General features: G+C 43.9%; 1 protein-coding gene across 3 annotated transcripts in view; it reads right to left on the reverse strand.

Moving 5' to 3' along the window:
* Positions 1-25,828, reverse strand: part of ninl (ninein-like) — a 126,557-nt gene that overhangs the window by 2,907 nt on the left and 97,822 nt on the right. For all 3 annotated transcript variants that reach the window (XM_073051499.1, XM_073051500.1, XM_073051498.1), the window contains exons 20-23: positions 22,162-22,446; positions 18,471-18,617; positions 14,211-14,324; positions 6,130-6,342 (exon numbers count right to left, since the gene is read on the reverse strand). In XM_073051499.1, the coding sequence (XP_072907600.1) occupies positions 6,130-6,342; positions 14,211-14,324; positions 18,471-18,617; positions 22,162-22,446 (759 nt within the window). The remainder of the gene's footprint in view (positions 1-6,129; positions 6,343-14,210; positions 14,325-18,470; positions 18,618-22,161; positions 22,447-25,828) is intronic.

The raw sequence follows: 25,828 nt of genomic DNA on the forward strand, positions 1-25,828 counted from the left end.
ATTGGGTGCAAGTTGAATAGGGAGTTAACATTGGCATGTGGCAAAGGTAATGTCGCAGTAGTTATGAGGGATTTCAACATGCAGGTGAACTGGGAGAATCAGGTTGGTGCTGGACCACAAGATAGGGAGTTTGTAGAGTGCCTACGGGATGCATTCTTGGAACAGCTTGTACGAGAGCTGACCAGGGACAAGACTATTCTGGATCTAGTGTTATGTAATGAACAGGATTTGATAAGCGATCTTGCAGTAAAGGAGCCATTAGGAGGTAGTGATCATAATATGATAAGCTTTTATCTGCAATTTGAGAAGGATAAGGGCAGATCGGAGGTGCCAGTGTTGCAGATGAACAGGGGAAACTATGGAGCCATGAGGGAGGAGCTGGCCAAAGTTGACTGGACGGATAGCCTAGCAGAAAAGACAGTGGAACAGCAATGGCAGGTATTCTTGGGAATAATGCACAAGGTGCAAAATCAGTTCATCCCCCAGAGAAGGAAGGATTCAAAGGGGGGAAAGGGGCCACAGTGGTTGACAAAGGAAGTCAGAGATTGCATAGCATTAAAAAAAAGAAATATGACAGAGCTAAGGTGAGTGGGAGGACAGATGATTGGGAAGTTTTTAAGGAACAACAGAACTTAACTAAAAAGACAATACGGGGAGAAAAAATGAGGTACGAACGCAAACTAGCCAGGAATATAAAGGAAGATAGCAAAAGCTTTTTTAGGTATGTGAAGAGAAAGAAGATAGTTAAGAACAATGTTGGGCCTTTGAAGAATGAATTGGGTGAAATTGTTATGGGAAACAGAGAAATGGCAGAAGAATTTAATGAGTACTTTAGATCTGTTTTCACTAAGGAAGACACAAGCAATCTCCCAGATGTATGGATGGGCCAAGGACATAGGGTAACAGAGGAAATGAAACAGATTGACATTAGGAAGGAAACGGTGATAAGAAGACTGATGGGACTGAAGGCTGACAAATCCCCAGGTCCAGATGGTCTGCACCCTAGGGTACTAAAGGAGGTGGCCCTGGAAATTCCGGATGCATTGGTAATCATTTTCCAATGTTCCTTAGATTCAGGATCAGTTCCTGAGGATTGGAGAATGGCTAATGTTATCCCACTTTTTAAGAAAGGAGGGAGGGAGAAAACAGAGAACTATCGACCTGTCAGCCTGACATCGGTGGTGGGAAAGATGCTAGAGTCCATTATTATGGATGAAATAGTGGCATATCTAGATAGCAGTGATAGGACTGGGCCAAGCCAGCATGGATTTACCAAGGGTAAATCATGCTTGACTAATCTGTTGGAATTTTTCGAGGATGTAACCAAGAAGTTAGACGGGGGAGATCCAGTGGATGTAGTGTACCTCGATTTTCAGAAGGCATTTGATAAGGTCCCACATAGAAGATTGGTGGGTAAAATCAAAGCTCAGGGCATCGGGGGGAAGGCATTGACATGGATAGAAAACTGGTTGGCAGATAGAAAGCAAAGGGTAGCGGTGAATGGGTGTTTCTCGGAATGGCAGGTGGTGACTAGTGGGGTGCCACAGGGCTCGGTATTGGGACCACAGCTGTTTACCATTTACGTTAACAATTTGGATGAAGGCATAGAAAATAATATCAGCAAATTTGCTGATGATACTAAGCTGGGTGGCAGTGTGACATGTGATGAGGATGTTAGGAGAATTCAGGGTGACTTGGATAGGCTGGGTGAGTGGGCAGATACTTGGCAGGTGGCGTTTAATGTGAATAAGTGTGAGGTTATCTACTTTGGGAGTAAGAACAGGAAGGCAGATTATTATCTGAACGGTGTAAAGTTAGGTAAGGGAGAAATACAAAGAGATCTCGGAGTCCTTGTTCATCAGTCACTGACGGTGAATGAGCAAGTGCAGCAGGCAGTGAAGAAGGCTAATGGAATGTTGGCCTTTATTACAAAGGGAATTGAGTACAAGAGCAAGGAAATCCTCTTGCATTTGTACAGAGCCCTGGTGAGACCACACCTGGAGTATTGTGTACAGTTTTGGTCTCCAGGGTTAAGGAAGGACATCCTGGCTGTAGAGGAAGTGCAGTGTAGATTCACGAGGTTAATTCCTGGGATGTCCGGACTGCCTTACGCAGAGAGGTTCGAGAGACTGGGCTTGTACACGCTGGAATTAAGGAGATTGAGAGGGGATCTGATTGAAACATATAAGATTATTAAGGGATTGGACAAGATAGAGGCAGGAAATATGTTCCAGATGCTGAGAGAGTCCAGTACCAGAGGGCATGGTTTGAGAATAAGGGGTAGGTCATTTAGGACAGAGTTAAGAAAAAACTTCTTTTCCCAGAGAGTTGTGGGGGTCTGGAATGCACTGCCTCGGAAGGTAGTGGAGGCCAATTCTCTGGATGCTTTCAAGAAGGAGCTAGATAGGTATCTTATGGATAGGGGAATCAAGGGATATGGGGACAAGGCAGGAACCGGGTATTGATAGTAATTGATCAGCCATGATCTCAAAATGGCAGTGCAGGCTCGAAGGGCCGAATGGTCTACTTCTGCACCTATTGTCTATTTGCTTGCATTGCTCTCTACCAGAACACACTAGCTCCATTGTTCTTCTACCCCAGCCTCCAGAAGCTTGTAGCATTTCCCTCAACCAGTGCTCCCCTCTGCCGAAGGCCACATCGAGACTTGACTCCATCACATCTGCGGGCTGTGTGCTCCAGACTCCAACCAAGATTTTTCAACATTGTTTTTTTAAAATCTGTCTCTAGCCATCTATTCAAGTATTACATTCAGCTCATAACTGCACTAAAAGTAATTCTCCATGCCTCCCCTCTGCTTCTGCCAATCATAACTGTGTTCCTTGGTAACCAAACTTCTATGAGAAACTATCTACTATAAGCAAAACTCTTCCTTCATTTTGAATAACCACCAGTCATACCCTTATTTCTGCTCTCATATTTATCTAATATATTGTTGTTGCTGATTAACTGGTTTCTGACAACTTGCACTCATTCCTCAACAACACAATTTACTGGTGGACAAATAGAACACCATGGCCCGTCACCACACTGTTCTGATGTTTGAACAAAGTGCTATTTTTATACAGAGGTATGCAAATATTGATCCGTACAAACTTTGTGCACTTCTGAATTGTGTCACTTTCATACTTGAGTAACAATATAATACATACTTCAGGTGTTAAGGCAAATAATACATGAGAATTGTTAAAATAACTGTCCATAGTAAATATCACCCTACAACCCTTCGTTTGCATCTTTATCTTGTCTGGCCACGCTCAGTTCCCAGGTTTGAACAGAAAGGCCATACAAGAGTTAGGCTGAACGTGGCTCCCAAAAACCTGAGTAATTGCACTATGTCTGCACATGGTCCCTGTCAGCTTATCATCGTGACTGTTGCCTTAGTGACCTTCAACACAGAAAGGCTGTACAAATGGTCTGTGCTCTTTTCTGTTAACACACCAATTTAACCCTTGCTTTGCTACAATTTCCACACTACCACACAACAGAAGTCTCATCCCCAGTACTATTCAGCTTAAGGCAGGCACTTTACTTAATCACCAGACTGGACAATCTTTCATCTCCTTTCCACATAGCAATCCTGAACAAAAGCCAGCAAACACGGTTGAACCACAGCCAGTACCAGGAGTCAGACCTCTGAGCACCTCAGCAGAACAGGAAACATTGTTCTATACAAGACATCTTTGCCCCGCACTGGAACAATTGTTCCACTTGTGTACAGAAGCCAAGCCAGTCATGACAACTTCAGATTTAGATACGTACACAGGTAGTCCCCAAGTTAGGAACGTCCGACTTACGGACAACTCGTACTTACAAACTGAGGAAGGAGAATGCTGTCCGCCATTTTAAGTCGCCGTTGACACAGTGTTGAGTGTTTAACTTTGTACTTGGCTTAAATTTTTCTTAGTAAGATTCACCCTGACCCCAACCCCCCGTTCCAGTCCGCTGGTGGTGCAGTCAGATCAGCACCGGGCTAGAGAATGGAGGTTCCCAAGTTCGATTTAGTGACAGACCACTCCCGTGCCGGGCTGATGTCGATCCAGTGACTCCTGTACCATCCGTGCCGGGTTGATGTCGAGCTCGTAACTCAACCTCATAAAAAAAACACGGCCACCTCCAGTTTAAATTCCCACGCGGAATATTGTGGAGGATCAAATACCCAAACCCAGCACAGCCCCGACTTGTCCCATTTAACCTGTCTCAGTGTGGTGCAGTTTAGGACCCGGGCAATTCAATGCTGTGGTCCTTAGGACCCAGTGGACCTCGGGAGCCAGCGCAGGTGGAGACCCACCACCCAAAATGTTTCTGTTCCATTGGCGGGAAGCGATCATGATTGAAAATAAAGTGGAAATAATAAAGCATTTGGAAAGAGGTGAAACATCATCGGTCATTGGAAAAGTGTTAGGCTACAGTCGGTCAACAATCGGAACAATTTTAAAGGATAACGGATAAAGTGAGAATAATGGAGCATGTGAAAGGCCCTGCCCCGATGAAAGCTACAATTATTACTAAGCAACGCAGTGGTTTAATTATTGGAATACATACGTTTCTTTAGTGTTTTATATGCATAGAAAGGTAAAATACATACTATATACTAAGACAAACATTTGACTAACTGACGCTAAATAATACCGGATGTACTTGTTCCGACTTCCGTACAAATCAAACTTAAAGACGGACTCAGGAACGGAACTCGTATGTAACCTGGGGACTGGCTGTACATCAAAACATACAGTGAAATGTGTCGTTTGTGTCAAGGTAAAAGCCCGCAAGTGTGGCCGCACATTCCGGTACCAACATAGTGCACCCACCATGTTATTTATTATTTATTGGGATACAGCACTGAACTGGCCCTTCCAGCCACGTCACCCAGCAACCGTCGCTTTAACCCTAGCCTAATCACAGGACAATTTACAATGACCAATTAGCCCACTTTGGACTGGGTACTGGGGGCAGGACCCAGAGAAAACCCACATATTTCATGGGGAGGAGGTACAGACTCCTTACAGATGACGTTGGGATTGAACTGAACTCCAACACCCCTTGCTGTAATACAGTCATGCTAACCACTATGCTAGTGTGGTGTCCCAACACAATGTTCGGCAGAACAACAGAAGTCAACAGCAGCAAAACAGCCCCCTTTCCTCCTTCCCACTCATCCACCCACACAGACAGTCCTCCAACTCCAAGACAGGCCTCTGGGTCTCCACGCTTCCACTTTTGAGCTTCTGATGGACCTTTGGTATCGGTCCTCATACTAGCCAACGACAGGACCTGGAACTGACCGGCCCTCCTGCCCCCTCTTCGCACGGACTGACCTGCGACACCCTGACATCCTTGGTCACCCACCCACGTCACTGGCCTTCAAGCGCAGTGTGGAAGCCTGGTCTCCAGATGTAATTCACCCCCATATCTACACTGGATTCTGAGAGTGGAGCGGAGCAGCCTAGTCTCAGGATATCTTCCATCACCCATCCACACTGCTGTACTTTGAGCGCGGAGTGTAGGCCTGACCTCTAACTCCTTCACGTCCCTGTCCCTCGAACCTAATCTGACCTCTAACTCTCCCATTCGAGATGGCATTGGTATTGGTTTATTGCCATGTGAAAATCACTGCTTGCATGCCACCCAGGCAGATCATTCATTAAACAAGTACATCAAGATAGCCAGAAAGGAAATGTGAGAGATGTATCATGTTACAGCTGCAGAGTGCAGTGCAAGTAAACAACTAAGAGGGCCAGAATGACAGGGACATCAATCATTCACCTTCAGCCTACAACAGGTCTGTTTAAGCATCTGATTAACAGCAGGGTAGAATCTGACCTTGAGCTGGGTGGTCTGAAGTTTTTGTGATGAGAGAAGGGGAAGAGAGAGAATGATTGGTGTGGGAGGGGTGCTTGATTATGCTGCGCTCTGCCTTAACACTGAAATATTCCACAGGAGCTTTATCAGATAGAAATGCAAAGATAAGTGAGGAAAAGGTAGTGGGACAGATTTAAGGAGCGCATGAAAATTAGGAAAAGCTATTTCAGTGCATTGATAGATATTAAGAACATAAACTGTTCAGTTAAGGCCCAAAACCATCAGGCAGAATGGTACTTATGTTTTTACCTGCTGTTCACGCATCAAATTGTGGGCTTCCTGATGCTGGATGTCGAGCTGCTGCTGAAGATGCTGCTCCCTCTGCTCGCCATCTGCTACCTTCATTTGCAATTGCACCAGCTGGTTTTGGGGCACAAGACTGTTGACTTGCTCCTTTAAGGCTCGTACTTCCTGCAAGTGTTGTGACTGGGTTCGCATTAGTTTGGTGTTGGCTTCTAACAACTAGGGGGTAAAAGAAGACAACCGTGTCACTAAAACAGGAGGGAACAAGTAACCAAAGGCTTCGACAATGATGAGGGGTTTAAGGAGTATCTTAGGAGGAAAGGTGGGCAGAGAGTTAGGAAGGAACAGCCAGAACAAACCGTGGCCGTCTCTGATGGGGCTAGGAAATCTAGGTCAACCTTGGAGGAACACAGGTTTATTTGCAACACAGATCAAAAGTGCAATGCGGAAAGTTCTGATTATAATCTTTCAGATGCAAGAATGATCAGTGAACTAAATGGCCAATAAAAAAAGTTTTCACTTCCAAAAGCTGAAGTTGCACCAAAATTTGCTATGAATGGTCACTGCTTATAAACACACACAAACTTTTCCAAGCTTTTTTTCTATTATCTGGGCCTTGGATTTGAATGGAAAACCTGCATTACAATAAACAAATCACCGAGGTGGGATGGAACTCCAACAGATTTAAGAAGAAATGCCGTTAATCACTGCCAATTAGATGTTCCTGTGGTGCGTTCACAAATACAGAAAATTGTAGACATTTTTTTAAAAAGTTACAAACAGCATAGATAAAAATGTATTTCTAGTTATACTGAAGTTCTGGTCGATTATGATGGTCACTAGCACATCAAGTAGAACCCGCTTGAATTATTTCTTTCGAAACAGTACAATGGGATTTTTAAATCTTCATTTGAAAAGTATACAGCTGAGTTTAAGGATCAACTTTATTCACCGTTTACATTTCCATGTATTAGGAATTTGCTGTGGTGTGTTGGTCAGGGCACAACATGCAACAAAACCACAACAGCATTCAATAATTATACAGAATAAATAATTATTCTCAAGTGTCCAGCTTCAAGTTCCTGGTTGTCAAGATCTCTGAGGATCTAACCTGGTCTAACATATCAATGTAGTTATAAAGAAGGCAAGACAGCAGCCATACTTTATTAGGAGTTTGAAGAGATTTGGCACGTCAACAAATACACTCAAAAATTTCTATAGTTGTACAATGGAAAGCATTCTGAGAGGCTGCATCACTGTCTAGAATGGAGGGGCTACTGCACAGGACCGAAAGAAGCTGCAGAGGGTTGTAAATCTAGTCAGCTCCATCTTGGGCACTAGCCTACAAAGTACCCAGGAGATCTTTAAGGGAGCAGCGTCTCGGAAAGGCAGCGTCTATTATTAAGGACCCTCCAGCACCCAGGACATGCCCTTTTCTCACTGTTACCATCTGGTAGGAGATACAGAAGCCCGAAGGCACACACTCAGCGATTTAGGAACAGCTTCTTCCCCTCTGCCATCTGATTCCTAAATGGACATTGAAGCTTTGGACACTATCCCACTTCTTTAAGAATATACAGTATTTCTGTTTTTGCACGTTTTTAAAATCTATACATATTACATAATCGATTTACTTGTTTATTTATTATTATGTTTTCTTTTATTTATTCTTTTTTCTCTCTGCTAGATTATATATTGCATTGAACTGCTGCTGCTAAGTTAACAAATTTCACGTCACATGCCGGTGATAATAAACCTGATTCTGATTCTAAAAGTAAAGTTAGAAGAACAGATATGGAATTAAATGTGCACAAGTACATAAACATAGGTATGTATTTACAATATAAACAGCATTATAAAAATGGTTTAAAGTGTCTATAGTGTGGTACGGTGACAGGGGTGATAGAGAGGGATGAGGAGGGGTATTAACTAGAAGAGTTAATCAGATTAACTGCCTGGGGGAAGAAACTTCTAAAATGTTTTGATAATTTTTTTTTGTTTTAATAGCCCTATTGCACTTTCCAGAGGGAGCTTTTTGAAAAGGTTATTTGCAGGGTGGGTAGTGACCGACTGGTGGCGCAGTGACATCAGCGCCGGACTCCGGAGCAAAGGTTCCCAAGTTCGAATCCAGTCGGGCCGCTCCCAGACACGCTTTCCATCCGTGCTGGGTACAGTGTCAAGCTTGCAACTCGGCCTCGTAAAAAAAAACTGCGCTGTGAGAAGGACGTGGGGGACCACTCACAAAATCTTTCCTCCAAGACAACCACTTTGAAAAAAGTGGCCGCCAAAGCTTGGCAGAGTATGGCACAAAAAAAGTGTCCGCAATGAATTTTCTTGCCTGCCTCTTTATCCTGGACAAGTCCCGACAGTTTGCAATAATTTTCATACATTGTGAGAGGACGAGGCAGCAACCAGACAGTAAAGGCAGAGGTGATCAGGTATCAGGTATGATATTGTGGCCATCACTGAGATGTGGCTAAAGGATGCATGTCTCTGGGAGCTGAACGTCCAAGGATTCATTAGGAAGAGTTGACATAGGATCGGAAGGTACAGAATCTTTATGGGTTGAGCTAAGAAATCGCAGGGGTAAAAGGACCCTGATGGCAGTTATCTACAGGGCTCCAAACAGCTGCAGTGATGTGGACTACAAATTACAACAGGAAATAGAAAAGGCTTGCCAGAAGGGCAGTGTTATGATCAGGTCGGCACTGGATCTCAAGAGAGAGAATTTGTAGAATGTTTACGAGATGGCTTTTTAGAACAGCTTGTTGTTGAGCAAGTTGTTGTCGGCTGTACTGGATTGGGTATTGTGTAATGAACCAGAGGTGATTAGAGAGATGAAAGTGAAGGAACCCTTAGGAGGCAGTGATCACAACATGATTGAGTTCACTGTGAAATTTGAGAAAGAGAAGCTGAAATCCGATGTGTCGGTATTTCAGTGGAGTAAAGGAAATTATAGTGGCATGAGAGAGGAACTGGCCAAGGTTGACTGGAAAGGGACACTAGCGGGAAGGATGGCAGAGCAGCAGGGGCTGGAGTTTATGCAAGAAGTGAGGAAGGAGCAAGACAAATATATTCCAAAGAAGAAGAAATTTGCGAATGGAAAAAGGATGCAACCGTGGCTGACGAGAAATCAAAGCCAAAGTAAAAGCAAAGCAAAGGGCATACAAGGAAGCAAAAATTAGTGGGAAGACAGGATTGGGAAGTTTTTAAAAGCTTACAAAAGGAAACTAAGAAGGTCATTAAGAGGGAAAAGATGAACTATGAAAGGAAGCTAGCAAATAATATCAAAGAGGATACTAAAAGCTTTTTCAAGTATATAAAGAGTAAAAGACAGGTGAGAGTAGATACAGGACCGATAGAAAATGATGCTGGAGCAACTGTAATGGGAGATAAGGAGATGGTGGAGGAACTGAACAAGTATTTTGCATCAGTCTTCACTGAGGAAGACATCAGCAATATATCGGACATTCAAGGATGTCAGGGAAGAGAAATATGCGCAGTCACAATTACGACAGAGAAAGTACTCAGGAAGCTGAATAGATAGATAGGATAGATAGATAGGATAGATAGATCTCCTGGACCAGATGGAATGCACCCTCGTGTTCTGAAGGAAGTAGCAGTGGAGATTGCGGAGGCATTAGCAATGATCTTTCAAAAGTCGATAGATTCTGGCCTGGTTCCGGAGGACTGGAAGATTGCAAATGTCACTCCGCTATTTAAGAAGGGGTCAAGGAAGCAAAAAGGAAATTATAGACCTGTTAGCTTGACATCAATGGTTGGGAAGTTGTTGGAATCGATTGTCAAGGATGAGGTTACGGAGTACGTGGAGACATATGACAAGATAGGCAGAACTCAGCATGGTTTCCTTAAAGGAAAATTCTGCCTGACAAACCTAGTGCAATTTTTTGAGGAAATTACAAGTAGGCTAGACAAGGGAGATGCAGTGGATGTTGTGTATTTGGATTTTCAGAAGGCCTTTGACAAGGTGCCGCACATGAGGCTGCTAAACAAGATAAGAGCCCATGGAATTACAGGAAAGTTACATACGGGGATAGAGTTTTGGTTGATTGGTAGGAAATAGTGAGTGGGAATAAAGGGATCCCATTCTGGTTGGCTGCTGGTTCCACAGGGGTCCGTGTTGGGGCCGCTTCTTTTTACGTTGTATATCAACGATTTGGATTATGGAATAGATGGCTTTGTGGCTAAGTTTGCTGATGATACAAAGATAGGTGGAGGGGCCGGTAGTGCTGAGGAAACAGAGAGTCTGCAGAGAGACTTGGATAGATTGGGGGAATGGGCAAAGAAGTGGCAAATGAATTACAATGTCGAAAAGTGTACGGTCATGTACTTTGGTAGAAGAAATAAACGGGCAGACTATTATTTAAATGGGGAGAGAATTCAAAGTTTTGAGATGCAACGGGACTTGGGAGTTCTTGTGCAGGATACCGTTAAGGTTAACCTCCAGGCTGAGTCGGTGGTGAAGAAGGCGAGTGCAATCTTAGCATTCATTTCTAGAGGAATCGAGTATAGGAGCAGGGATGTGATGTTGAGGCTCTATAAGGCACTGGTAAGACCTCACTTGGAATACTGTGTGCAGTTTTGGGCTCCTTATTTAAGAAAGGATGTGCTGACATTGGAGAGGGTTCAGAGAAGTTTCAGAATGAGAGGGTTAACATATGAGGAACGTTTGAGTGCTCCTGGAGTTTAGAAGAATGAGGGGGGACCTCATAGAAACATTTCGAATGTTGAAAGGCATGGACAGAGTGGATGTAGCAAAGTTGTTTCCCATGGTGGGGGAGTCTAGTATGAGAGGACATGACTTGAGGATTGCAGGGCGCCCATTCAGAACAGAGATGCGAAGAAAAATTTTTAGCCAGAGGGTGGTGAATCTATGGAATTTGTTGCCACGGGCGGCAGCAGAGGCCAAGTCATTGGGTGTATTTAAGGCAGAGATTGATAGGTATCTGAGTAGTCAGGGCATCAAAGGTTATGGTGAGAAGGTGGGGGAATGGGACTAAAGGGGAGATTGGATCAGCTCATGATGAAATGGCGGAGCAGACTCGATGGGCTGAATGGCCGACTTCTGCTCCTTTGTCTTATGGTGATAATGCTCTCCATGGTGCCAGCATAGAGTAGGTTCTGGGGAAGATGGAATTTTGCCACAAGAGGTATAATTTTGGGCTTTGCAAGAGCCCTTTTGTTATTGGAGAAGATATGATTTGCCCACGAGGTCTTGCAACGTAATTACGCCCAGGAGCAAGAAGGTCCTATCGGAATGACAGAGAATCAGAGAACGCCACACTCAAACCAATGAGACAAGACAGGATTACACCCTCAGATCTATAGAATGAGAACTGAACTCAACGGGCCAAGACACTTACACTTGTGGGAGTGTCTCAAGCAAAGGATTTAGTTTCAAGATAAACAGTGGTCATTTAAAACCTGAGGTGTGTCAAGTTATGCAGAAAATTCTTCGTGAATCACTGGAATGTTTAGTGCGAGAGAGTTGGGGAGGCTAGATCATTATAAGTTTTTAAAGTGAAGACAGATAAATCTTTAGGAGATTGGGAGAGTGGGAATCTGACACAGAGGAGGACAGATTATTATTTATCCCATTAAACTGTATCCATGGTGATACTCAGTGGTGGGGCAGGCTTGAGGGCCTACTCCTGCTCCTATGATCTTGTGTTCCTGTGACAACAAAGCTCAATGCCTATCCATCAGACCCTGAGTAACTTATTAGAGGTAATGTTTGAAATCATCTAATATTCCTGCTACATTTTAAGTCAGACTCTAAAAACATCTGAAATGTTGCAACAACAGAGAAGTACAACCGTATTCAAGCTAAACATCAACAATTCCTTTTCCTCAACAGGTGTTGCTCCAGCAGATCACTTGCTGCTTCAAGTTCCAGCATCTGCAGTCCCTTGTGTCGACAAATACAAGTTACTTTGTTTTTGCACACATTTCTTTCTCATAATAAACAGTATTTCATCTGTTAGAGAGATAAAGTCATTTCCTGGGATTTCACTGAGATTACCATAGAACATTACAGCACAGAAACAGGCCTTTTGGCCCTTCTTGGCTGTGCCGAACCATTTTTCTGCCCAGTCCCACCGACCTGCACCTGGACCATAACCCTCCATACACCTCTCATCCGTGTACCTGTCCAAGTTTTTCTTAAATGTTAAAAGTGAGCCCGCATTTACCACTTCATCTGGCATCTCCCACCACTCTCTGTGTGAAGAAGCCCCCCCCCTCCACAATGTTCCCTTTAAACTTTTCCCCCCTTCACCTTTAACCCATGTCCTCTGGTTTTTTTTCTCCCCTAGCCTCAGTAGAAAAAGCCTGCTTGCATTCACTCTATCTATACCCATCATAATTTTATATACCTCCATCAAATCTCCCCTCATTCTCCTACGCTCCAGGGAATAAAGTCCTAACCTATTCAATCCTTCTCTGTAACTCAGTTTCTCAAGTCCCGGCAACATACTTGTAAACCTTCTCTGCACTCTTTCAACCTTATTAATATCCTTCCTGTAATTTGGTGACCAGAACTGCATACAAGCAGGTCACCTGAGAACAGTGAGGGAAACTGATTGGAAATTGTTTCTCTCGATCCATCCCCTGCTTCAGAGATCTAGAACTAGGGAGCAGAGTCTAAACTTCTAAAATTCTAAACCTCATCTTTCAGGAGTGATGTTAGAACATATTACTTCGCGTGGGATTTGAGGACCTGAGCTATAGGCAACATCAGAATGGGTTTGGACTTTATTCCCCGGGGGTAAGAGAATGAGAGGAGATTTAATACGGGGCTTCAGATAAGATAGCAGGCTTTTTCCACTGGGGTTGGGTGAGACTAGAACTAGAGGTCATGGGTTAAAGGTGAAGGGTGAAATATTTAAGAGGAACACGAGGGGGAACTTCTTCACTCAGAGGGTGGTGAGAGTGTGGAATGAGCTGCCAGCAGAAGTGGTGGATGTGGGTTTGATTACAACGTTTAAGAGAAGCCTGGATAAGTACTTAGCTCTATCGTCTGGGTGTAGGTTGATGGGACTAGGGAGAAGAGTAGCCTGGCATGGCCTGTGGCAACGGAAATTTAACAGGACGCTGCCTGGATTAGAGAATGTCTTATGAAGAGAGGTTGAGTAAGTTGGGGCTTTTCTCTTCGGAGTGAGAGGTGACCTGATAGTGATGTACAGGATGATAAGAAGCAGGGATAAAGTGGACATTTTCACAGGGCAGAAATAGCTAATACGAGGGTACGTAATTTTAAAATAATTGGAGCAAGGTGTATGTGGGATGTCAGAGATAAGTTCTTTACACGGAGTGCTGGGTGTGTGGAATGCATTGCCAGGGGTTCAGGCAGGCACACGGATGATAGAAAATTGCTGGGCTATGTAGGAGGGAAGGCTTAGATTGATCTTAGAGCAGATTAAAAGGAGAGCACAATCTTGTGGGCTGAAGGGCCTGTACTGTGCTGTAATATTTTATATTCCAATGAAGGCAACTTACCTTTTGCTTTCCTAGTTGCCTCTTGCATCTGCATGTTAACTTCAAGTGAGCCATGCACGAGAACACCCCGATCCTACTGAACACCAATACCTACCGTATCAGCCTTTAAAAACAACCTCCGTTTTTGTTAACACAACTGAAGTGGATAACCTTACATTTTCCCCACATTGTATTCCATGTTCCATCTTCTTCCCCATTCACGTTGCCAGTTTCTATCCACCTGAACCCAGAATTAAGAATTTCAGGTTGTACACCCGATATCAAATGGGGCTGTTAAAACTTCCTCACAACCCATGCTGCCACCTGGACTCTCACCATCACCGACATGCCACGTGGGCACCAGGAGCATGGCGACGCCTGCAGCCGCCCATCAGAACCCTCGCAGATTTGACTTGATACAAAGCAACCTGTTTCACTGGATGTTTCGATGTGCATGTGACACATAAATACATTTTTTAAACCTTTTTTTAAAAACATGGACATAATAGATTTGGCTCCTGTATCCAAATCATTGATACAGCTTGTGAACGGCTGAGAGAGATGTGGACAGACAACTCAGGGAATTTTACCTGTTCCTGAGACTCCATCAAGCTAGCCTCCAATTTCAATTGTTTGTTTTGCAAAGTCTGATGTTCCTTCACAGCCGACTCCAGTTCAGTCTCCAGTACATGCATTTGACTGACCTATGAAATCACATTAACATCATTAATGCTTAATACATACAGGAATTTACTTTTTTTTGACAAAAATATATCCATCAAAATTCTTCTTGAAATGGACTATTATTAGGTTTGGCATTATAATGATAGATCTTGTTTGAAACCAGTGCCATGTCTAGAGCTGTCTGAAAAGCCACAGCAGGTTTGTCACAAATGACAATGGAAGAGACTGAAATCAATTTAAGTATTACTTATCATTTACAAACGTCAAGTTAAATCAAAGAATTTCAAAACTTTGTGTAACTAAATAAACCTAAACTGACTGCAGGAAATGCATGCAAACCAATCAAGTACCTGAGCCAGGAACTACAGTCAATATAAAAAGTACCATGACCCAACTGTAACAGAAGAGACTATGACTCCACTGTGGCCAAAGGTTAGACCATCCTTATAACATGCAGTAATATTATGTTATTGCAAACTCCCTGTTACTTGGTTAATTAAAGTACAACTCCATTGTGAGCACTAGCCTCCCCAACATCAAAGCCTCAGAAAGGTGGTATCCATCATTAAAAGACCTCCCAACACTCAGGACATGGTCTCCTCTTATTACCACCATCAGAGAGGAGGTACAGGAGCCTGAAGGCACAGTTAATGTTTTAGGAACAGCTTCTTCCCCTCCGCCATGAACACTGCTTCACAATTTTTTGCTCTCTTCTTGCACTACTTATTTATCGTAATTTTATAGACAATTATTGTAATTTATATAGTACATATGTATTGCAAGGCACTGCTGCTGCTGAACAACAAATTTCATGACATTAAACCTGATTCTGATCAAGACCCGAGCTGAACGAACACAGCTTGATTGCATATTTAATACCCTCATTGCTGTGTTTCCATTCGCTTGCCACTGCTCGTTCGAGAATGATACACTTGCTCAGCGGTAAAGCCTGCAAGTTCTCTACGAGCTGGGGAACAAGGGAAGGATAACACAGTAAGGAGATTGCACATGCAACGGGCCTGTACTCACGGGAGTTTAGAACAATGAGGGGGGGATTTCTTTGAAACCTATCAAATATTGAAAAGCTTCGATAGACTGATTGTGAGAGGATGTTTCCTATAGTGGGGGAGTCTGGGACCGGAGGGCACAGCCTCAGGATACAAAGATATTCCTTTAGAACAGAGATGAGGAGGAAGTTCTTTAAACAGAGGGTACTGAATCTGTGAAATTCATTACCACAGATGGCTCTGCAGGCCAAGTCATTGGGTATATTTAAAGTGGAGATTGATAGATTCTTGATTAGTAAGGTTACAGGGAGAATGGAGTTGAGAGGGATAATACATCAGCCATGATGAAGTGGCAGAGCAGACACAATGGGGCAAATGGCCTAATTCTGCTCCTATGTCTTATGGCCTTATGGGAGTTCTCCAGCTCTGGAACTGTGAGTGACCCAAGTATAAGAAGAAACATGTTTGACTCCTTTGGTTGTCACAAGCATTGTGAGGTTCTTTGTGGAGCAATTCCCATGATCTAATCTTATGTCAGGTATTTTAAAGCATTGCCTTGGCATGTTCAAGGCACACAGTAATAAAGTCCCAAAGAACTCTGCAACCCTTGGGATGAGAGAGTCAGGACCGTGCACAAAGCCTGTGTCAGCCGGTTCCAGAGTGAAATAGTCAGCCCCATTCTCATTCTTCTCTTAGCCCTGCAATAGTCTTTATTTTTAAGCATTTAAAGAAAGAAAGATTAGCTTTATTTGTCATATGCACATCAAAGCATAGAGTGAAATGGGTCATTGCATCAAACCAGACCAGCGAGGGTTGTGCAGGGCACGTATTGCCACAGTTCCGGTGTCAACACAGCACACCGACAATTCACTAACCCCAACTGTATGCCTTTGGAAACTGGAGCACCCAGTGGAAATCTACACAGTTCTGTGGAGAACAGACAAACTCTCTCTAGGCAGCGGCAGGAATTGAACCCCGGTCGATGATCGCTGGCACTGCAATCGCATTGCAGTAACCACTTACCGTGATTGCCCTTACTCCCTTTCCTATGCTTCTCCTTTACACGCTCCTGAACACTGATCTCTTTGGGCAACCTTCTGCCCGACCTCATTTCTTCAGTACCTTCTGAAAGCTTGTGATGAATCTGCTCCACGCTTCCAGACAGTGCATTCCAGATCATAATTAGCACTGATTAATATAGCCCAGAAATAAACCCTTTCATCCAACTGGTCCATGCCAACCAAAATGCCCATGTAGGTTAGTCCCATTTGCCTGCATTTGGCCCATATCCTCCTAGAACTTTCTTATCCATCCACTTGCCCAAGTGATGTTGTAATAACGCCCTAAACTGCCGAGCCTCTCCCTATAACCCAGGCCCTCAATTCCTACAAATGTTTCTTCTCACAGCACCCAACATCATTACAAGTCCAAATCATCTGACCCTTGATCTCTGCCTCTCCTTACTTAAACACTATAGAGCCAAGCAGTGCTTTAAAATACCTCTACTATCCACCTCTCCCTTGCCTCCACTTAACTCACCTTTGTTCTGACAGCCTCTGCCTCTCCAGTTTAACCTTGTAACCAAATTTCTTTTCCCCTGTGACAATAAGACAATCTGTCTTACATTCTCTCGAGGGCTTCCTGAGGTGTGATGTGACCTGGATTGGAATACTCTACTTCTAAACGATGTTTTAGAACATATCAGCACAGTACTAGCCCTTCACCCATGATGTTGTGTAAAAAACTTACCCTATACTTTCCTTCAATCACCATGAAATTATGCCACTGGCTATATTTGCCCTGGGAAAAAGTCTCTGTCCATTGTACATCTATGCCTCTTATCATCTTGTACATCTCCATCCAGTCACCTCTCATTCTCCTTTGCTCCAAAGGGAAAAGGCTTAGCTCACTCAACCTATACTCATAAAAGATGCTGTAGTCCAGGCAGCATCCTGGTAAATCTCCTCTGCACCCTTTCCAAGGCTTCCACTTCCAAAGGAGGGGGGAGGGGTGCTCTTTGGCACCATTTCTGAAGCCCAGGATCCCATATCCAATATCAATACTGGATTATTTTCAAACCTGCACAGCTTCTACCACAGAGTAAGGTACATGTATATTCTCGATGTTCCTACATCTTCCTATTACAATGCATCACCTCACACAGCTTTGAATGAAATTTCATCTGTCAAGTCTGTCCATTCATCATGAAGTCCTGTACTAGCCTTATCACTTACAAATCATACACTAATTCTGAAATGTTACTGTTAGAGGGGTGATTTGAGATTCAGCCATCTCCGTCGTGGGGGTAACCTTTCCCACCATAATGGATGTCGTCGTGATCACTGGAGAAAGCAGCATCCATCACTGAGGACCCTCACCATCCAGGAGATGCCTTCTTCTCGTTACTACCATTGGAAAGGAGGTACAAGAACCTGAAAGACCCACAGTCAATGAATCAGAAAGAGCTTCTTCCCCTCTACCATCAGATTTCAGAATGGGTCAATGAACCCACGATCACTACCTTATTATTTCATTTTGTCTGCGCTATTTATTTATTTTGGTAATTTATAGGATTTTGTGTCACTGCACTGTAGTGCTGCAAAACAACAAAATTCACATCATCTAAATCAGTGAATAAAACTGATTGCAATTCATACCACAAGTCATATGGGTCAGAAATAGTGGAGTTTCCCACACACCTCCACTCAAAGCAGAATCAGAGTCATGTTTATCATCATTGACATACCGGTATATGTTTTGTGGCAATACATAAAATATACCATAAATTACAATAAGAAATATATATTAAAATTAAATAGGTAGTGCAAAAAGAGAGCAAAAATAGTGAGGTAGTGTTCAAGGTCCGTTCAGAAATCTATGGCAGAGGGAAAGAAGTTGCCCCTAAAATGTTGACTGTGTATCTTCAGGGTCCTGATGGTAGCAATGAGAAGAGGCCATCCCCTGGGTGGTGAGGATCCTTGATGATTGATGCTGCCTTTTTGGGGCATTGGCTTTAGAAGGTGTCCTCAATGCTGGGGAGGCTGATGCCCGTGATGGAGCTGATTGAGTTTAGGCAGCTTTTATTGATTCTGTCCATTTCCGTATTTCTGAGCGACGCAGGAATAAACATTGGCATCAGAACCCCAACTGACACTCTACCTTGTCCTTTGCTTGCTGCAGTGATTCTGTAACAGATGCCACCTCCTGGGCCAGTGACACGTTATCCCTCTGCTTTCCTTCCAGCTCAAGGTTCAGATGGTCAGCCTCTGAACGTGTTTGGTCCAAACTCAATTCCAGGTTCTTTATCTGTATATAGGACAGCATTTTTAATTAAAAACTCAGTTTTGTCATTCCTAACCCAGCCACATTCTATCCATACTGCTGTTGAACCTTTGCAACACAATATTGTAAATTTTACTACGTACACAGACTCCTGCAAAAAGGCTCTTCCTTTTCTCATTGCCTCTCTTTGCTCAAAGCTGGCTGCTGTACTTGGTTCACTTTGAGAAAGCGTGCACATTTTTCTGTGCGATTTTCTCCCTTCCCCAAACCTGCTGAACTTTGATACTTCACAGACAGCATGAGAGACCAAGGGAGACCGTGTGGATATTGGAGTAAGGCAAAGATAGCATGGGGCAGTTGCAGTCAAACGAGACGTTCAAAGTGAGATTATCAGAGACAGACGAGATAACAGAAGGATGTGAACCATACCCGACAACTAAGGTTCTATTGTCTTTACTAACTTCAAAATATCATTGGCTGTCTGCTTGAAGCTGACTTTAATACCTCTGTTGTGAACGGTACTTGTAAGTAAGGAATTCAAACATATACAATTTACAATAATCAATATCTGTAACTGATAAGCCAATTCTGTATAAAAATAGCAGTTTTGTGTTCAGACCAGAACAGTGTGGGTGACAGGGACCCATGCTGTTCTCCTTGAACACAAGTAAAATTAAAGGAATGCTTGAGTCGTAAGTGTGCATGGGTTTGAGGCACACTTATTTTATTGTTAGCAATGACAGCTACTTTGACACCCCAACCAAAGCAGATAAAGCCTCCATCTTACCCCGGGGCACATGCACTTCCATCGGTCCAGAAAACAATAATGGGTAACCGTACCTCACATTAAAAACTGGAGGCCAAAACACTTTATTTAATTTATTTATAGTTTGCACGATTTGCTTCTTATGAATATTGGTTGTTGGTCAGTCTTCGTTTACGTATAGTTTTTGTAAATTTTGTTGCATTTCTTTATTTTCCTGTAAATGCCTGCAAGGGAATGAATCTGACAATGGTACATGGTGACACATACAGTATGTACTTTGACATTCAGGCATGGGCTGAGAAATCTCAAATAACACTCACTTGGTCACTGGTCCAAAGAATGCCCATCTCCCTCAAGATGGAGTCGAACCACGTTCAAATTACCAACCTGGGCACCACTGGCCAGAAACACACGTGAAACAGTCACATTATTAGTGGCTACAGAGCAGATCAGAAAGCTGGGCATCAGCATCAAGCCTCTCCTGAAATCCCGAATCTTCTCCATTGTCTACAAGGCACAAGCCGGGAATGTGACAAAATTACCTCGGTGACTACTGTTCTAACACCACCAAGGAGTTCAACTTTGGAATAAAGCAGTCAAAGACAACTGATAGGCTGTCTTTAACCCTAAAATTTCCTTCCCTCCATCAGTAAATGCTACTCTTACCAATTATACCAAGTTCTTCCCCGGAGTGTCAAAACAGACACCAGGAAAAGAGTAAGAACTGTACAACACAGAAATGAGTCCTTCAGTCCACTGGGTCCTACTGCCCGACTATTTAGCTGTACTAATTCCTGTTTCTAACACTTAGCCTGTAGCTTTCTATACGTGACATTTCAAGAATGCATCCAATTACTTCTTAAACATTGTCAGGCAGTCCATTTCCTATTTCATTCATGTTCTAGAAAAGAAATTGTAAATGAGTCCCCTGTCAGCTTCTTACCTTTTACCATTGCTCTCTGACTATAGGCACATTTAAGGGGAAGGGTTTCTCACTACCTGCCATAGCTATGCCCTTCATAATTTTAATATACCTCTATCAGGACCCCCCCCCCCCCTCACCTTCTCCATCCAAAAATACAAGCCCACAAGTCCAGCCTCTTCAGTGTCTTTTCAAACTGAACTGCTCCGTCCCTGGTGAATCCTCTCTGCACCTTCTGCAGGGCAACCACGTCTTTCCTTCAGTGTGGGGACAACAAGACTGCAGGTGTGGCCCAACCAGTCTTCTATAAAGTTGCAACATGCGTTCCCTTTCTCATGTACAATGAAGACCAAGATCCCACAAGCTTCTTCCACCTGCTCTGCTGTTTTCTGGGATGTACAGCGAGGTCCCTCTTCTCCACAATTCTCCCAAGAGGTCTACTACTCATCAGGTCAGGGATCAACTTTATTCGCCAAATACATTTACATGTATTAGAAGTTTCCTGTTTTGCGTTGCTCAGAGTGTGACATGCACCAAAAACAACACAAATCAACAATTATGAAAGAATAAAGAATTATATAAAAGTTAAAGTATGGATACGGAATAAAATGTGCATAAATACGTAAAGTACCAGCATGTATTTACAATGTACCAACATTATCAAAAGTGGTTTAAAGCTTTTATAGTGCGGGGGTGATAGACAGAGGGGAGTGAAGGGTTAATTAGAATGACTGAACAGATTAACTGCCTGGGGGAAGAAATTTCTAAGATGGTGCTAAGTTTTCATTTTAATAGCCCGATAGTGCTTTCCAGAAGGCAGTTTTTTAGGGTGGGAAATGTCCGCAATTTTTCCTGCCTACTTCTTTGTCCTGGACATACACAGCCCCTGCGGTGATGGTAGACTGCAGCCAAGGACGCTCTCTGTTGTACTGAAAGCTTGCTGTAGTTTTCATATATTGTGAAAGTTATACATCGTGGGATATAAATTGTGCATATTCCACCCACAACAGCCCTTCCCGCGGTGCATCACCACACATTTTTTGGATTAAATTCCATCTGCTGTTCCTCTGCCCACATTACCAATCAGGATTCTGTATCCAAGACTACCCTTCTCAGTATCAACACCACCACCATTTCAAATCATCTGCAAACATACTCAATGTACTTCCTAAATTCACATCCTGTCATCAGTTGCTTGTTATTCACATGCAGCACACACACGCACAAGGGCAAGAGAAATAAATCCCTTGAAAGTGGCGTCACAGGTAGGTAGGGTTGCAAAGAGAGCTGATGGCACATTGGCCTTCGTAAATCAGAGTCTGGAATACTGGAGTTAAGATGTTTTGTGGAAGTTGTATAAGATGTTGGTGATACCCAATTTGGATCATTGTGTGCATTTCTGGTCACCTACCTACAGGAAAGTTATCAATAAGATTGAAAGAGTACGGAGAAAATTTACAAGGACGTTGCCGGGACTTGAGAACCTGAGTTACTGGGAAAGGTTGAACAGGTTACAGCTTCATTCCTTGAAGCGTTGAAAAATGAGTGGAGGTTTTACAGAGTTATGATGGGTGTAGATAGAGCAAAAGCAAGATGGTGGACATTACCCACCCTGAGGTTGAGTGAGACAAGATCTAGAAGTCATAGGTTAAGGGTGAAAGGTGAAATATTTAAGGGGAATCTCAGTGATTGATAAGACCATGGAACAAACTGCCAGCAGAAGTGGTGGATGCGGGTTCAAGTGCAGCATTTAGGATACATGGATGGGAGGGATATGGAGGGACAACGGGACTAGGCAGAATCATAGCTCGGTAAAGACTGGATGTGCTGAGGAGTCTGTTTCTGCACTGTAGTGCTCCAAGACTCTCAAGGTGCTTCACCTTCTCCTGAGACATCTGTAGCTGCTTTTGCATGAGGCCACTCTCGGTTTCCCAAACAGACCGCTGCTGGACGTATTCCCTTTCCACGGTGTTGCAGGCCTCCTGCAGTTGTCTGGAAACCTTGGCCACCTCGTCCTTCTGCTCCCCAAGCTCAGCTATTCTTGCATTGAGCAGCTGGATGGTGCTCTGGCCGGCATCCACCCTGACACTCAACTGGGAGTTCTGGCTGCTCAGATGCAGATTTGTGTTACTGAGTTCGGCAATCTCCGTTACTCGTTGTTTAATCTAGACGAGAAGAACACAAAACCAATGCGAATCAGGACAGCACAACACCATAGGAAGCACCAAAGTAAGTTTTCTCATTAGGATGAACAGTTGTAAATGTACACAGGGCAGAATTAGGCCATTCAGCCCATCGTCTGCTCAGCCATTCAATTAGGCGGATTTATTTTCCCCACTCAACTCCATTCCCCTGCCTACTCCCCATAAGCATTGACGCCCTTACCATTTAAGAGTCTACTGATCTCCAGTTCGATTATACCTAATTGCTTGAGCTCCACAGACCAGCACCCCCTCTGGACAAAGAAATTCCTCCCCATCTTTGCTCCAAAGAAATGTCAGTTCCCTGAGGTAGTGACACCTTGCCCCAGACTCTCCCTCACTGGAAGCAACCTCTTCGCATCACATGATAATCAACCATTTCTGATTCAAAACAAAATGGCTTTACAAGTTAGAAACTTGTACAATGGAAAAATGGATAAAGAGAACAATCTGATGGTGGGGTTCACTATAGGCCAGTTCACTTATAGTGGGCACATTCATGCCAATGAACATAGCTCACTATACACAACAGCTCAGGACTCATACCACTAGGTTCAGGAACCTTCACTACACAACAGCTGGTATAATGGGTTAACATTAACGCAGCATTAAACTATAAGTAATCTCCCTTGTCCACCCTTCCCTCCCCACCGATCCCCCTTGTCCACCCGACCCTCGCCACTGATCTCCCTTGTCCACCCGACCCTTCCCACCGATCTCCCTTGTCCACCCGACCCTTCCCACCGATCTCCCTTGTCCACCCGACCCTTCCCACCGATCTCCCTTGTCCACCCGACCCTCCACCCTGATCTCCTTTGTCCACCCGACCCTCGCCACTGATCTCCTTTGTCCACCCGACCCTCGCCACTGATCTCCCTTGTCATCTGTCCCTCCACCCTCATCTCCCTCCTAGTACTCATCCCTGCAAGCAGGACAAGTGCTACAGCTGCCCCCGCACCTCCTTCCTCACCACTTTTCCGAGACCAAAAGTCTTTCCAGGTGAGGCAACACTTCACCTGCGAGTCTGTCAGGAGCACCTGGTGCAGCCTCAATACTGCTGAGACCCAATGTACACTGGGAGATTGTTTCATCGAGCACCTTCATTCCTTCCCCCACAACAGGTGGGATTTCCTGGTGGCCACACACTTTAATTCTATTTCCCATTCCAGTTCCACCATGTCTGTTCCTGTTACGATGAGGCCTCTCTCAGGCTGGAGGAACAACATTTCATGTTCCGTTTGGGTAGTCTCCAACCTGATGACAATGAACATCGATTTCTCCAACTTCTGGTAATTCCTCTGCTCTCCCTGTTCACTCTTTTTTCCCATTCTCCATTCTGGCACCCGCTCACCCCTTTTCTGCTAACCTGGCTATCACCTCCTTCTGGTGTCCCACATCCCTCCACTTCTCCCATGATCCTCTGTCTTCTCCTATCAGATTCCTTCTTCTTCAGCCTTCACCTCTTTCACCTATCACCTCCCAGCTTCTTATTTCCTCCTCCCTTCCCCACCCTCTCCTGTTCCCCCCCCCCCCCCCCAATCACCTGCCAGCCTGTTCTTCCTCCCTTCCCCACATTGTCTTATTCTGGCTCCTTCCCCCTACCGATCCATCCCTGATAAAGGGTCTCAGCCCAATACGACGGTTTGATCCTCTCCACGGATGCTGCCTGATGGACTGTGGACTGTGCGTTTGTCCAGCAGCTTTATTTAAATAAGAATTAGGTTTTAGATACTATGTAGAGAAGGAGAGAGGAGGAAACACAGGGAGGAATTTCTAGATCTTAGGGACACCATTAGGCCTGGATACCAAACAGGGCAATAGAAGTGGAAAGTCTGAGATAGAGAATACAGCAACAAAACAGGCCCTTCAGCCCATCTAGTCCATGCTGAACCATATCCACCTGTACCATAGCCTATCATACACCTTCCATCCATGTACTTATTTAAACCCTTTCTAAACATTAAAATCAAATCTGCACCTACCACTTCTGCTGGCAGTTCAATCCACCCTCTGAGTCAAGAAGCTCACCCTCAGGTTCCCCTTCAACATTTCACCTTTCACCCTTAACCTATGAACTCTAGTTCTAGTCCCACCCAAAGTCAATGGAAAAAGCCAGCCTGCATCTTGCCCCAATTATACCCCTCATAATTTGGTAGCAAATCTCCCCTCATTCTTCTACGCTCCAGCCAACAAAATTCTTTCCCTGTAAATCAGGTCCTCAAGTCCTGGCAACATCCTTGTAAATTTACTCTGTAAAAATTCTCAGAGGGTGGTGCTAGAAAAGTTTGCAGAGTGGAATGCAGCTGTGTAATCTTATCTTGGCTTTGCTGATCCAGTCTGACACCATTATACTTCAGAACAGCTAGTTTCACTTGTCCAACTCAAGGAAGTGTTTTCAACACTGGCCATAATCCAAAGCTGCACACAAACACTAGAGACGTTTATTCAGAACATGGTGTACAAAATTAATTCAGGTCAAGACCAGCCAGGACCACTGAGGCTAAACTCATCCCTTTCATTGGCACCAAATTACTGCTTGGTTCTCAACAACCAAGAGGGGAGATGGTGCCGTAACTATATGGTAAAGTTTCAGCCTGAAATAGTTCATTGATGGTGAAGAACGTGTTTCTCCCTCTTTAAGGACTTGAGGTTGATGTCAACAACACCATCAATTTCTGTTCTGACTGATATCGCAAGCTCCAGAAAAGGTCAATGAAAACATTTCATCTGCGGGTTTCTACAGAGCACATAGTCACCCACCACCTCGTTCTTTCGTTGTTTAAGTATTTCAGATTGCCTTGCTATGTTAAGTATTCAGAAAAGGCTTTCCTATGACTGTCTGCTTTTTCTGGTTACAACAGCATTAAACGTCTGCCTGTATTCATTTCAACACTATGAGAAACACCCAAGAGGTGCAAATAGGATGGGTTTGCCTCAGTTTCTTACTCAGAGGTGATAAAAGGAAGAACGTTCTAACTGGTAGCTGCAGTCTGAACTAAAACTACACCATAAAAGGCAAAAGAGCAGAGCTGTAACTCTGCAATGCCCCTGTATGTGTCTCAGTTTCTTGGTTATACTAAGGTAACCAAGCCACATTCTTTAAATTAAACACATACCAACAAGTCACGATGGTGAAACTACACTCCCGAGAAAGACCCAGTACTTTGAAATATTTCAGACCAACCCAAATTCCAGTAAAGAAAAAAAAAATCAAACTTCAACTGCTGGAAGCAGCGAATGGGAAATGCCAGGATGGGTGAGACAGCCAGGATGGGTGAGGCAGCCAGGATGGGTGACACAGCCAGGATGGGTGAGACAGCCAGGATGCCAGGATGGGTGAGACAGC

The sequence above is a fragment of the Hemitrygon akajei genome, chromosome 7, assembly GCF_048418815.1.
Source record: "Hemitrygon akajei chromosome 7, sHemAka1.3, whole genome shotgun sequence".
NCBI classification, from domain to species: domain Eukaryota; kingdom Metazoa; phylum Chordata; class Chondrichthyes; order Myliobatiformes; family Dasyatidae; genus Hemitrygon; species Hemitrygon akajei.